The 14,697-nt window shown below is 43.8% G+C and overlaps 1 protein-coding gene across 1 annotated transcript in view; it reads left to right on the top strand.

Annotated features, from left to right (window-relative positions):
• Nucleotides 1–6,770: 6,770 nt before the first annotated feature.
• LOC102485635 (guanylate cyclase soluble subunit beta-2) overlaps nt 6,771–14,697 on the top strand; it is an 84,082-nt gene continuing 76,155 nt past the window's right edge. Inside the window, exons 1-3 of the mRNA XM_027772135.1 lie at nt 6,771–6,789; nt 8,694–8,842; nt 10,231–10,304. Coding sequence (XP_027627936.1) covers nt 6,771–6,789; nt 8,694–8,842; nt 10,231–10,304 — 242 coding nt within the window. The remainder of the gene's footprint in view (nt 6,790–8,693; nt 8,843–10,230; nt 10,305–14,697) is intronic.

The raw sequence follows: 14,697 nt of genomic DNA, 5'->3' as shown, positions 1-14,697 counted from the left end.
ATATATACTCCCTTCGCTGTTTTGGGGCCTGTTCCTGTAGTTCATAGCCTCATTGTACACTGAGGGGAACTGCCGTTTGGGGAAGACAAATTACTTTTTCATGATTAATACAGACCTTGAGTACCAGTTCCAGAGTGAGGACTTGCTCATGAGTCTTGTCCTCTGAGCTTTGCTCTTCCACCTGGTCAGAATTTGTAGGCCTTCAAAAACACACCTGGGCCTCCCTGCCTCCTTTCAGGCTGAGGAATGGTTAATTACACAGCCACCCATTGCTATGTGGGCCTCTGGCCACACGATGGCGCTTCATGCCCAACAATCCAGCTGGTTATCTTTATTACTGAAGATGTACGATTCAAACTGAAAAGGAAAGGGCTTTGCCCTCTGCTCTGGTTCTTAAAACTCACATAGGTCATTGTCAGTGACTACCAGACCCTTAGCAAAGGTGGAGGCAACTCTGGTTTGTTAGCTGGTTGCTGTTCTGTTGGAAAAGACTTTTCTTGCTGGGTTTCTCAGTATTAAGGGGAAGGTTCTTGTTTTGAAAGCAAAGGATCCATAATTCCACTTTCAGAGGCCATTTTTAGCTTGTTTTCACAATGTTGCACCTAACTCCTCACAAATCGAAACATCATCTCTTGAAGAATATACAAAAGAAAACAGGCCTATATAGTGGGTTGTCCGGAAAGTCCTGACACATTTGCATAGAAAAATATGTCATGACTTTCCTGATAACCTAATAGAACAGAGTTTTGACTTACCCAGAAAAAAAGAGATTGCCTGTCTCCAAAATAGACCTAAATTTCTTCCACAACAAGGAGGGGGTTTAAGAACTATTTTTATTCTTTTTTGGAGGTTACATGGCTTTGTGTTTGAACTCTAGCTCTGACACTAACCAGTTTTGGAGTCTCAGAGAAGCTGCTTAACTTCTTTGTACCTGGATGTTCTCATCTTCCAAGGGGGTTAATGATAGTAGGCTCTACTTAGTAAGGTGGTAAAAATTAATTAATACTGGGGCTAACAGGTGGCGTGGGGGTTAAGACACTGAACTCCCACATGGCTGACTGTGGTGTGACAGCACATTAAAAACACGTGCTCTGCGCAGATTAAAAATAACAATGATGATAAATAAAATAAAATAATTATTTTAAAAAGAATGCATTAATGTTATGCAGAAGCAATTGAAATTCCCAAGATTCAATAGGTTTTGACATACAAAAAATGGCAATTTCATGAGATTTATCCTAAAATCGATAAACTTTGGGCCAGGTACATCGTGAGGCGTGGTGAAAGGCAGCAGTTCTTACCATGGGTGGTGTGGTAAGAGTACAAGTGCTAACTATGAACACTTAGGAAGCAAACAGACCTGTCTTCTGGAAGTTTTCTCCTGAAGATTCTTTTTTTATAGGTTTCTGCCATAGGGCATGTATGCTCACTAGACAGAGACAGGGAAAGTGAGAAATCACTCCCCCAGGGGGATGGCCACACTGCTGTGAAAGTAAATTCTTCTGGCCTAAAATGGCTCCTGTACCCCCACATTTTCTTATTCCAGCCAGATCCATAAAAGCACAAAGAAAAACGATATGACCTGCATGACATTACCTTCAGCTTGTGTAACATCGTAACTTGCGGATTCCATGCCAGAGACCAAGAAAACGCCATTTGTAATAGTGACAGAGTGGCGCCAATGCCCTAAGTTTTGGTCAATCTCTCACACATGTGAGAGGCTGACCCAAAGGGGGGACATTGTTGAAAGGAAACTCTACTGGCCTAAAACAGTCCCTGTACTCCTACATTTAGGTAAGTCGATAATTGTACCTGTTAGGCTTTCTTTTTTTTTTTTTTTTAAGTATTTTTTCGAGCTGGTTACTAAGTTACAGCCAATCACACTAGTCACATTTCAGTTGGTCACAGGAAGCCCACCTTTTAGGCTGGTCGTGCAGCCTGCCTTCCACCTGTGACCGGTGATCTCTCCCCCTCACTCCCTCACTCACGTTCTTGTAGGACACTCCCTTCTTCCTGGCCCAGGTCCTTTCCGGTTCTGCCCACAGGTGTTCCCTGTAAACCTCACGGCTGGCCCTAGTCTCTCAGAAGCCGTCTTCTCAGAGGCTACCCAATTTAAATCGCCTGCCCTTTGTTTACATAAACCCTATTAAAGTTTAGTTTGTCTAAATTTATCTTGATCACCACAATCCCTTCTCCTCCATTCTCTTGGGATGCTAAGCATGGACACACACATGCTGGCGTGATTTCCAAGCTGCTGAGTCCGGGACTCAAACCGTGGTCGGCTGTGTGGTAATCGAGCACCTTAATCACCGTGTCACCCACTGGCCCCCTCCTGAAGATTCTTCTTGACAAATGGCCCTGGTGTTTCTGCATTCTGAAGTACCAGATACGAAGGCACTCCTGAGAGATGCAGCTCTTTATCACGTGGCTCTACATCTAGCTGCGTCATCCCTGCCATTTTAGGTTGCTGTGTTAGTCCCATCGAAGGAGAAAATCAAGTCAGTGCAGCGCTTTTTTTTTTTTTTGGAGCGATTTTCACTGTAGGGCGCGTGGGCTCTCCAGACAGACAGAGAGAGACATAGAGACAGAAAGTGAGAAATCACTCCCCAGGGGGGATGGTCACGCCGCAATCCCTTCTCCTCCATTCTCCTCTCGGGATCTTGGGCATGCACTCACGCGCGCCCGGCGTGAGTTTTAAGCCACTGGGTCCGGGACACGAACCGCGGTCGACTACGTGGGAGTCCAGCGACATAGCCATTACGCTAACTGCTGGTTCCCAGTGCAGCGCTTTTCACGCCTTTCCTCTGCCATCCCTGGACGATGGAGACCTCCCTCCACAGAACTTGCCTCCCAGAGGACACTCTATGCCGTAGACTGATGTGGACGTGTTTTCCTACTCAATCTGACGCACACACATCAAAGCTTATCTGTTTTTGGCCCCTTCCTTCTGAGGTGAATACGAGCTAATCTGATTAACCAAAGAAATAGATAACATTTTTATCTTGGCAGAAGTTTTCAAAGCTGCAGCCAAAAGAAATGAGCTTTTCAGACACCAGGCAGGCTCGTTTGGGAATATTCTTGATCAGAAGGGCCTCTGGGAGCTCAGCAGTTTGGTCACATTCTACCCTGTGTCTTGGGACACCTTCGTTTGCTGATTTAGGCCCTGGGAAGAAATCAGTAGCGACCCCAAAGCCAGGAAGTCTCAGACTAGGAATAATAACTCGACTGAAGCTCCCCACCAAAATAAGACAGCTACATTCCTAGACGTGCAAAAACAAACAGACAAAAAGGCAGACGAGGGCTCTACTTTCTTTGTGATCCTCTTGCCTTATAGTTTTTTCAATCATTTCTTTCCTTGAACAACAGAGATGTACTCTAGTGACTTCCCTATGGTATCTCACGCTCTCCTCTCTTGTCCTATGAAAAATAAAAAAAAGTTAGTTGTTTTTTTTTTTTTTTTGAGAGTTTTTCGCTACAGGGCGCGTGCGCTCGCCAGACAGACAGAGAGAGACATAGAGACAGAAAGCGAGAAATCACCCCCCAGAGGGGATGGTCATGCCGCAATCCCTTCTCCTCCATTCTCCTCTCGGGATTTTGGGCACACACCCACACGCGCCCGGCATGAGTTCTAAGCCACCGGCTCCGGGACGCGAACCACGGTCGACGACGTGGGAGTCCAGCGACATAGCCATTCCACTAACTGCTGGTTCCCGAAAATTAGTTGTTTTTCATAGACTGCAGGAGATGAGATGTATCTTGTTGGTTCTCATTACGTGTCACAGAATATGTATCACATGAGGATGTGTGAACGCACATACGTCTTGTTTGAAGAATGACATTGACCTCTTTAATGTACCACACACGAGTTAAAAGCTAAGAAGCCAGACACAGAAGAGGACGTACTGTAGGATTTAATTTATGTGAAGTTCAAGAGCAAGCAAAACTCACCCCAGTGATAGTAATCAGAACAGTAGTGGCTGGGAGGTGGGGCTGACTCAGGAGGGGAATGATGTTGGAGATTTTATTAGGGTGTGATTTACACAGGTGCGACATTGTCCTAGCCCATGGGACGACTGACTTAAGATCTGAAAGTGGAGCTGTTAAAATGTCCCTCAAAACAATGATCACAGTATGGTCAGGAAGGCCTGTTATGTCATAGAAGAGAAGGGAATTTCCATATAGTGAAATTTCCTCCCTGTCTGTAAAATTCAAAAACATATAAAACGTCAGCCAATTTTCTAGACAATTTCAAAATCCATGAACGTTTTTCTTCAGCTCACACTGTCTATGTCTTTTCAAATGTTTACAGAGTATTTACAGAAAGTGGTCCATTGGGTGGCAGTTGTAATTAGGGAAACTGGCAACGAAAATTAACACATACCATAAAAGAGGGATAATTACCCCACTGGCATATACAATATTATTATCAAATGGTATTCACCCAGAGATCCAATTGGTTCGCACAGGCTGGGTCTCGTTGTTATAGTAAAGATCCTCCCTTTCTTGTTACCCTGAGTATGAAGCTGCCACGTTCCTCGGATGATATGCCATATGGTACTTAACATCAGAATCAAAATGAGCTTGTGCTTTTTGTGTGAGATGCTGAAATTTATTAGAAAATCAGAAAGCCTAATTTCCACCAAGTTCCTGAGACCTGCCATCTGCTGCATGAAAAAGAAAATGGAGGTTGTTTTTTTTTTTAACCATTTACTTATTGTGAAATGTGAGGGTGCTGGTGTGTGCTTTTGAAAAAACAGGGTTGGGGGCTGGAGCCAGAGTGAGCCCACTTGGCAGAGCAGCAAGAGTGTCAACTGAATGGTGGCAAAGTCTCGGGAAGCATAATTATGGAAATCGTCTATTCCGGAGCCTTTTGCCTCTTTTTTTTTCCCCCACCTCCTGACCACATGTTCTTTCTACATAGGGACTGTGCTTAGAGTCCAGCTTTTGAGACTAAGCCAAGTCTCCGTTCAGAAATGAGAGGAGAGTTAAACAAGTACTCGTGTCTCTGATTTCTGCATGGAGGAGGTGGTGTCAGTCCAGGTAGCCAACAATGGGGCCCGTGGATGGAAGGGTCAAGAACTCTCCTACAGGGAGCTGCAGAAAAAGGGACAGCCATGACAAGGAGGCCACATGGTGGAGTGACAGAGTGCTTACTACTGAGAAGGACAGAATCTGTCAACAAACTGGGAGTGCCAAGACCAAAATGCCGAAGGATGCTGAGGCAGGCGTCCGGGCATTCATTTAACTGGATGGCTTCAGACTCTGGCATGTCAGGTCCATGAGACTGTCTTCACCATATCCCATCCATATTGCAGTCCTGTGCCTCCACACTGCAGCCTGAAGTGCTCACCCCTTGATTTTATTGTATTTATTTATTTTTACTTTTTTTTTTTTTTGCACCAGAGCTGGCCTGTATGTTGGAACTGCCACAGGCAATGTTCATTGGACCTGATTAAAGGCTCGATTTCTCACCTCTAACCACAAACAATACTCAGGAAATAGACCTTTGGCAGCTAGCCTACCCGAGCCTAAACTAAAACAGTGATCCCGTGGAGAACAAGGCCTGTGGGCAGCAGGGGACTCTACATGATGACACTATAGGGTCAAGTGCTGGTCGAGGCAGGCTGTTCTTGGATGCTGTCCAAAGTGGTTTAATTAAAGAGGGACTATAAGGACTTCTCAGTAGACAATTTCAGTGTAAGTCAATCTACCAACAGGAGCTGGGGATATCCCTAAAGTTAAGTTCAGCACTCTGGGAATAGCCTGGGGCCAAGCGCCCCATGACCTGGCCACATGGGAGCAGAGTCGATGCCCTCAGTCCCTGCACTCCCCAGGTGATCATCCAGGTGACATCACACAGGGATCTAACGTAGAGATGGGTGACTTTGCAAAACCCTGCCAAGTTTTAGGAATCCTGACCTCCCAATTCAGCCAATCTAGGAAAGAATAAGACTCTAACTTCTCTGAGGAGGAACTGAGTGGGAGAAAGAGCAGAGTGAGTCTCTGAACTGGCAGCTAGGCTAGGTCAGAGCAAAGATAGCCCCAGGGTCCAGCAGGATCAAGCTTGTTCTCCCTCTCAGCCTTTGCCCTCCCAGGACTCTGCCTCCCCAGAGATTTTTGGGTCTCTGCTGCCCCAGGTACCAGGACTCCATGTTAGCAGAATAGCCCCTCTGTTATGTTAGCATCTCTGGAAGAAGCTGAATTTCAGGTTGAACTCCTGAGAGCTTAGCATCAGAGATGTATGTCCCTCTGGATGCCAAGCAGCCAGTCTCAATTGCTCCCTGGTGGCCTGACTTTTTAGTCCCTCAGTGACTTAGAGCTCAACACTTGCTCCTTGCTTGGAGGCCAGAGATTAGCTCCTGATTTCCCTGGGAACTGGCCAGGCCTCCATAAAACAGGATTCTGGAACTGCTGTGCGTCCTCGTGCAGGACTAAGGGCTGAGGTGGCAACATGGTAAGCAGCTCTCGGCATCCTCTCCCCTGACTCCCCTCAGCTTCTCTTTGTCGAGCACCTGTTGTTCGAAATGCGTATCATCCAAGAAGCTTGGCTATAGCGTCCTGAGCACGTCCTATGTGCCAAGAGCTTATTTCTATGACCTCATTTAACCCTTACTAAAACCTAGTGAGGAAGGGATCATTCTGATTCCATTTTCCTTGGAACAACTGAAGGTGAAAGAGGTTGTTGAAGGTCCAGGGTCAAACCACCAATGAAACATTGGTGGCAGTGATCAACCCTTAGTCTGACTCCAGAACCATTAATCTAAAAGCCCATGACGTTCCTGCAGTACGGTAAGCAATGGTATTTCCAGTGTAGCTCATGAGCAGACTGGGCTCAGAGAGATGAGGCAAGGGGCATCATGGAGCCCGGTTCTTCAGTCAACAGATAGTAGGCACTGGAAGTAGGACTTGGTGTGAAAGGTGGGAAGTCATCTTTACAGGAGAAAGATTTAGGTGTGGGTGCCACCAGGCAATGAGACTCCCTACCTGCTTGTGGGTCTAACTGGTTAACAGGCTATTTCCAGGGGGTTAGAGAACTTCAGTGCTGGCTTGGCACTCTTGCCAATTCCAGCTAGGCTCTCACATGAGTGAGGAGTTTGTCTTAGCAAGTGTCCCCTGCCACCTGGGTTGTGAGCAGCAATCCCAAGGCCCAGACATACCCTGGGCACATTGTGAGACTAGCCTGTCTGTTGCCTTTTTCTGCTCTCTCCAGGGGCTTAAAAAGGGCATATTTAGGGAACCAGCAGTTAGTGTAATGGCTATGTCGCTGGACTCCCACGTAGTCGACCACGGTTCGCATCCTGGACCCGGTGGCTTAGAACTCACGCCGGGCGCATGTGCGTGCATGCCCAAGATCCCGAGAGGAGAATGGAGGAGAAGGGATTACGGCGTGACCATCCCCCCTGGGGGCTGATTTCTTGCTTTCTGTCTCTATGTCTCTCTCTGTCTGTCTGGCGAGCGCACGCGCCCTATAGCGAAAACCTCTCCAAAAAAAAAAAAGGGCATATTTGTAGTTGGCAGAGGGTGAGGGGATCTCTCTCTGACCTATAAGGTCAAGGTCCTAAAATGATTAGCTATACCACTGCTTTGGGTCTGCTGAACACCAACGACAAGTGCTGGACTGTATGTCTCACTGACCCTAAACTCATCACACCAACAGGCATCATCCCAGTTGGGCATAACCCAGCAGCAGACCACTGGATTCCCCCAGGCCTCAGTTTCCACCCTGGGAGGGTGTTGCTAGGCAGTAGGCATAGTGCTTTCCTATGTTGAGCTGATACTCTTCGGCAAAGATCCCTGAGAAAAACAGTTGCTATCTTTGTTAACACTGGGTTGATTTAAAAAACCCGGGATTTTTTTTTAATTAACTCAGGTATGAGGTTTAGATTCAGTAATTATTTATTTAATAAGAATTTTTTAATACTTACCATGTACTAGGTTACTGTCTGAACGTTTTAGTCAAAATATAGATAAATGACACCTACTTCTAGGCCCCGAGAAACTTGTAATTTAAAAAGGAAAATATATAAATAAATATACATACTTACATATGTAAAAATGACATAAGTGTATACACACATACACACACCCATACATGCATATGCGTATGTGTGCATGTGTATGTATGCATGTTGATAGGTAGATAGATAGATAGACAGAAAATGTATATGTGTGCCCTGAGGTTCGTTTTTTTTTAAAGAGGGAAGACATTAGATTTTTAATTTATTAAATTAATTAATTAATTATTATTTAAAAATTCGCTATAGAGCATGTGTGCTCATTAGAGAGAGGCAGAGAGAGAAAGAGGGAAAGTGAGAAAGCAAGCTACCAGGTCCAGGACTCGAACTGTGGTCGGCCATGTGGGAGTTCAGCATCTTAACCACCACACCACCTACTGGTCCCCTGATATTTTAACAAACCAGCCCTGTGGTGACAAGGATGCTGAGGTGTCCAGGAGGGAGTCAGGGGCACAGGGAATGCTCACTGTTATGGGTATGGAAGCAGTTCTGTAGATCATGTAGCAGCTGAGCCATGGAGATTGGCCATCGAGTGCTGAATGAGAGAAGGAAACCTCATTCCGGAAGTGTTGCCCGTGTTTGGAGAACGGTGGGGGTGGTAGGCATTTTGGGTGAGCCTAAGACAGCAGGAGTAGGTGCTAAAATGAATCATAAATTATGACAGCGTATATTCAAAAGAATGCTTTGAATGTCAGCCCAGGCTGGAGGCGTGCCTGGGCCAGGTAGAGCCAGGCAAAGATGGAATGAGGGACCAAGATGACCTTGTGGTGGAACACTGGAAATATGGCCAGGCAGGGCAAACATCCCCTATTCCAGAAAACAAATGCGTAAGGTTAGATCCCTCTTCTCCCTGCTGGCATGGGTGTTTCATCTTTAAGGAATCTTTGTATGTAAGAATGCCAGCTTTCAAAATAAACCTTGAACCTGATATTGTGGGACAAAAGATTTCTTTAGGAAGAAATATTTTGAAAACTGGGCTCACGTGCTTTCAAATATAATCCAGTCATCCATAAACCCTTAAATTAGGAGGCCCCAGAATTGTGGAAGATGGGGTGGCATGCCTCAGGTATACTGCTCCTCACTAAGTAGAGGTATTTATTGTTCCTCCCTTATTTATTTATGTTTTAAATTGTACTTTTCGATGGGAGGAAGAAGAATGAGCAAAGATGAACGAACAAACCCAGAAGAATGACTTTCTGTGAACCTGAAGATATCGCCATCTATGTTTCTCCTTTTTTACTTTCATACATAACCCAGATTCATGTTTATAAAAGAAAACAATTCTGTCCTTTCACTGTCTTTTTGGAATTGACAGGAAGTGGCTGCCCTTCCTCTCTCCCACATCTAAACGCCTCCATTTGCCACTGTTAGAAACTCTTCTCTTCCTCCTAACCTGTCAACATAAAAAGGCAAACTGAGGCAAAGTATGTAAAGTAAAAGGAGTTTATTTGGGCTAAGCTCACGGACTGCCATCTGGTACATAGCTCCAGTGGACATGCTCAGGCTGCTCCCAACATGTGCCCTGAGGTCTTATAATTCTCAAGCAGATTTTAAAGACAAAAATCACAGGTGGGAGGGGAGGGGGAAGAGAATTATTCGTTATATGGGAGGGCTATCCTTGGCCACCAGGATCAGTAACAAGGGTGGCATCTGTCCCAGGCCGGACAGGCAGTCTCTGGGCAGATGTCCTCGCAGGAGTGGTTCTTGTGCCAGGCTGCAGTGGTCTTCGTGCCAGGCTGTGGTTCCTGCCGAGTCCACACAACAGTTCTTGTATCAGGCATGCTAATGTAAAAACACACCTCCTCCATGGCCTTCCCGGCTCCGTTTAGTCAGGGTTCAATACAAGCTGACATAAATTACTCCATTTTGATTCTGACAACTTTCACAAACCAAACCAATTCCCTGTTTTGGACAGGACAACCCTGAACAGTACACTGTTTCCTTAACTTCCTCTAAGTATTATCTGATTTCAAATGCAGTTCATCTGTTTTCTCTGTGGAAGCAACAGAAGTGGTGAGTGGCAAGGTGTTTCCTAAGTCAGGAACGACTGCAGCTAGTAAGCAAATAAAATCACGAGAAACAAAAAAAAAAGGTATAATTAGTTTCTCCAAGAGGGTGCCTTTGCACATTTCCTGAAAGACCTTTAAGAGTGTCTGTGACTGGGATGACATGCTTCATTCTGCATATGTAGTTTTCTCTTTGTTTTATGTTCTAGTATGGCTTTATCAACACCTGTCTGCAATCCCTTGTGACAGAGAAATTTGGTGAAGAGACTTGGGAAAAACTAAAGTAAGTATATTAAAGAAAGACAGAGTATCCCTGGAACAACTGGTTCCAAGGACAGTGTAAAGGCTACAGCTTTTCACCAACTGTTTGCTTTAGTCAGGTAGATCCATTATAATACAGAGATGGTCTGAAGGATACCCAATCCTAGGGAAATTGATTCAAGTTCCTTAAACGTACCAGCTATTAGAGGTACAGAGCAAACCTGGTAAGACATAGCTGTCTCTAAATAAGGTGTCAGCCTAGATTCCTAAAGTCAGTCCTAGAACAGGGTCCCCATGTAAATAATACCCACATTATTCTAATTTGTATCTCTGAATGAATTCTCATTTGCTCTTTTTAATTGCAGAATAGAAAGCAATTGCATATTTCCATTATATTAGTGAAACTTTTGATCAGAAGAGTGGGTATCCCTTAATTCAACCAGAATCATTTCGTAGGTGTTCTTTAATTCTTTGTTTTTCCTCTATGCCTCCCTCACGACCCCTTAATGCTGTCATTTCCAGGTCCATATAGCCTCCTGTCTGATTCTTGTAGTTGTGCTGTCTATCTGCCTTCTTGGAGATTCACAGCCTAAAAATATTAGAGGTGGGGTTGAAAGGGGCTCAGAAATCACCTAGCCCTATAGAGAGAGGAGATCACAAAAATGGGAAAATGATTGGCTTCTTCAGTTAATCAATGACATGCAAATTAAAATAAGTAGGCACTGCTTTGCCTATCAAATCCCCCCAAATTTAAATGATAATAACCAATCCTGGCTAAGATGCAGCAAAATGAGTAACTGCTGATGGCATTGTAAATCAGGGCAGCCCTTTTGGAAAGCAATTTTTACAACATGTTCTAAAAGCTAAGAAAATGATCAAATCCTTCAAAGTAGTGAGTCCATTCTTGAGAATCTATTCTCTTAGAAACACATATACCTACCTATAAACATATATGTATGTATGTGCAAAATGATGTGATATAGCTTTATATTTAAAAACATTTAAAAAATTAAGTGTTTAGTGGTCAAAAACAAACAAACACATGGAATGACAAAATGCGTTATTACGTGTGATGATTGCAATGATCATGAAGCAACCTATAAAAATTTATGACTATTTTAAACAAAAAAAACCAAGAAAACAACAAAAGCACAAATTTACAGAGCTACCAGATAAATCGTACAAATGAAAAGACTAAGAAAAAGACTGAAATAATAATAGCAAGTGAATTAGAAAGATAGAAGGCTAGATGATTTTTCCCTAAGAGCTGCAGATTAAGCACCACTAATCCAAAAATCCAAAATTCAAGATATTCCAAGATCTGAAACTCTTCAAGCACTGACATAATCACACAAGTGGAAAATTCCATACCTGACTTCAAGTGGTGGATCACAGTCAAATCACCTCTAGGATATGTGTGCAAAGTATATATGACACATACATGAATTCTATGTTTTGTCTTTGGTCCCGTCCCAGGATATCTCATTATGTAGATGCAGATATTCCAAAATATGGACAAAAATATGAAATTCAAAGCAGTTCTGATCCCAAGCATTTTGGATAAGGGAATATACAACCTATTTTTCCCAAACTATTTATTTTCCAAATATCTATCTACTTATCTATATATTAATGTAAAAACAACTTGAGATGCATAGTGCAAATTTTCCGTCTCTCTCTCATCCCCACTGCACAAATAAAGTAATTGGAGCTGAAAGTGCATGTGACTTCTAAAGCCACAAGGTTAACTTGAGGCAGAGTCAGACCCAACCACGCTCCCTTCGGTGCCAGCTCTGCACCGTGTCATTGAAGCCCACTGCCCTCACACATGGTGCCCCCAGAGCCCTTATTCTAGGGAGAGCATTCCAGGTTTATTTCCTCAGCATCTCTATGGCAATTTGCTTAGAGTACCACAAATTTGGGGCTCTAAGACCCCAAAAGTAACTCTGGCCTCATAGTGGCAAATAATACCCATTTCCAAATATTTCATTAAATAAGTATGATGAGAGAAATGGACTGGTGGACCTCTGAGCCAAAGTCAGTGTCTCAAAGTGCTCCTTTCGGGGCCAGCCTGTGATGTGGAGGTTAAGGTAGCTAGATTCCATATGACCAATTGTGTGGTTTGAGTCCTGGATATGGTGACTTAAAAAAACACACCAAGCATGTGAGAGTGCATGCCCAAAATCCCTAAAGGAGAGAGAAATGGAGGAGAAGGGATTATGGCATGACCATCCCCCTGAGGGAGTGCTTTCTCAGTTTTCCTCACTCTTTCTGTTTCTCTCCAGCAAGCACATGTGTTCTCTGGTAAAAAAGTAAAAAAAAAAAAAAAAAAAAAAAAAAAAAAAAAAGTGATCCTTTTCAATCCTCTATATTGTCTTGGGGAGAGAAGCACTTGAAGGTTCTGAAATATTTTGTTTCTTTTTTTTTTTTTTATTGCCAGAGGACATATGTGCTTGTGAGAGAGAGAAGGGGGCGGGGGAGCACTCTTCGATGAAGCGTAGTCATGTCACTGTCCCCTGTCCTCCATTTTTCTATCCTGCTGGGATTTGGGCATGCAAGCATATGCACCCTACATGTGTTTCATGCTGCCATGACCAGGATTTGAATCTCGGTTGGCTATGTGAAATTCAACTCCCAACACACAGAGCTTTATCACTGCATGATGGCACCATCCAAATTCTGAGTTCTTTGGTTTTGGGGGTTTTGTTGTAGTTTTAAGGTCATTACCTTGTAAAGGTTAAATGCAATAAGACTAAAGGATGAAAGGAGCAGTCTTCCTGTATAGTTTACTTTGGGCCAGGCCCCTTACATAGTGATTTTACTGAAGTCCAGCAATAACCCTGTAAGGCAAATGACTGTTTCACTGAGGAGGAAATTGAGTTCCCCAGAGGACTGTGTTAAAGTGTATAGTTAAGTAGCAGGGCTAGAACTCAAACCCAGGCCTGTAACTGCCAGGGGCTCCACTAGGCCACAGTGCCCGAGAACAGGAAGAGACCCCGGTGACAGAAATGCTTTTCCTTCATGCTGAGCCTCTGGGTAAAGTTAAGGGGTATCTCCTTAAACATGCATGCTGAGCTCCTCTGGTATGCCTGGTGCTATGATACTGGAGGATTAAAGAATCACATAAGACATATTGCCTAGATGGTTTTATAATATGTAGAAACATTGAGCATTTGCGGGGATTTCAAAATGGTTGTGGAAAATGGGAATAAAGTGTGAGTTTATTTCAGTTCAAAAAAAATTTGAAATCCACGCATGCATGGTATTTTTATAATATGGGTTTTCATTAACTTTTTGAAGACCCTGTGTATATCTGAAACATAAAGAACAGGGTGCTGTAGGTCCGTGTCATCTGGGAAATGGATCATTTGCTCTGCTACAAACTAGATAGGATGGGTCAGCTGCAGTTCTGTCCCCCATCTGCCTTCTGGAGGATCAATTGTCCCTCCTCAGAGGCTACTCAGCCTTAGAAGGAGGAAGGAGAGGTAGTGAGCTCAGACAGGCTGCTGGGTGGTCATAGCCATGTGGGCTGGGGAACCAACTTGGAAGCAGGATATTTGTATTGTCAGGAGTCACTGGACATGGTTGCAAGTTCCTAAGAAGCTACCGTTGGATTCAACAGGTGTTCTGGGGCTGTAAGACTTGGAGTGAGAGTCCAGAAGTATTGCTGGTGTTGTGTGTGGCCCTGAGTGTGATACTTGAACATTTTGTGACCCAGGTGTTTTGCCATCAAAGAATGATAATAAAAGTAGATAACTTGATAGGGGCTGTTGCATGTGTTAAATGAGATAATACAAACCAAAAACTTAAAAAATAATGCTTGGCCAGGGATGAGTGTTTAAAAAATTTAAGCTACTGTGGTTGAAGGTGATGCTTGTTAGTGGCTTTTTTGTAAGATGCTGGTCCTCAGGTAGGTGAGGAAGGGCTGTAGAGGCTGTAGGGTGTTCTTCCAACTGGATTGAATTTGAGTCCTGGCTCTGCTGCTTGGAGTTGTGTGTTCTTGAGCAGGTTGTGTCACTTCTCTGAAGCTCTGTTTCCTCATTGATTAAAAAGGGGAATAATGCACCCATCTCTTAGGGTTGAGGAAAGGACTGAGTTAGATAATGTACTCCAAAATACCTAGTAGGAACTCTGTAAGCATTGTTCTCCCCTCCTTTAATATATAGATGCAACGTTAGGATTAGATTGTATTTGACGTTAATGGAAACCACTTTGGGGCTGATCAAATAATTTAGCCTTCCATCCTGAAGAAGCACATACTCCTCAGAGGCTTCCTTTGCCTAGAGAAGACTTGGCTTCTTAAAGTAAGCATGTTTTGATGAATGACTTTATCTCTGCTCCTTTTTTTTTCTTTCTTTTTCCTTCCTTCCTTCCTTCCTTCCTTCCTTCCTTCCTTCCTTCCTTCCTTCCTTCCT

This window comes from Tupaia chinensis, unplaced genomic scaffold, assembly GCF_000334495.1.
Source record: "Tupaia chinensis unplaced genomic scaffold, TupChi_1.0 Scaffold000037_20, whole genome shotgun sequence".
In the NCBI taxonomy this organism is placed as follows: domain Eukaryota; kingdom Metazoa; phylum Chordata; class Mammalia; order Scandentia; family Tupaiidae; genus Tupaia; species Tupaia belangeri.
The sequence above is the reverse complement of the archived record's forward strand: the minus strand, read 5'-3'. Positions and strand labels throughout refer to the sequence as shown.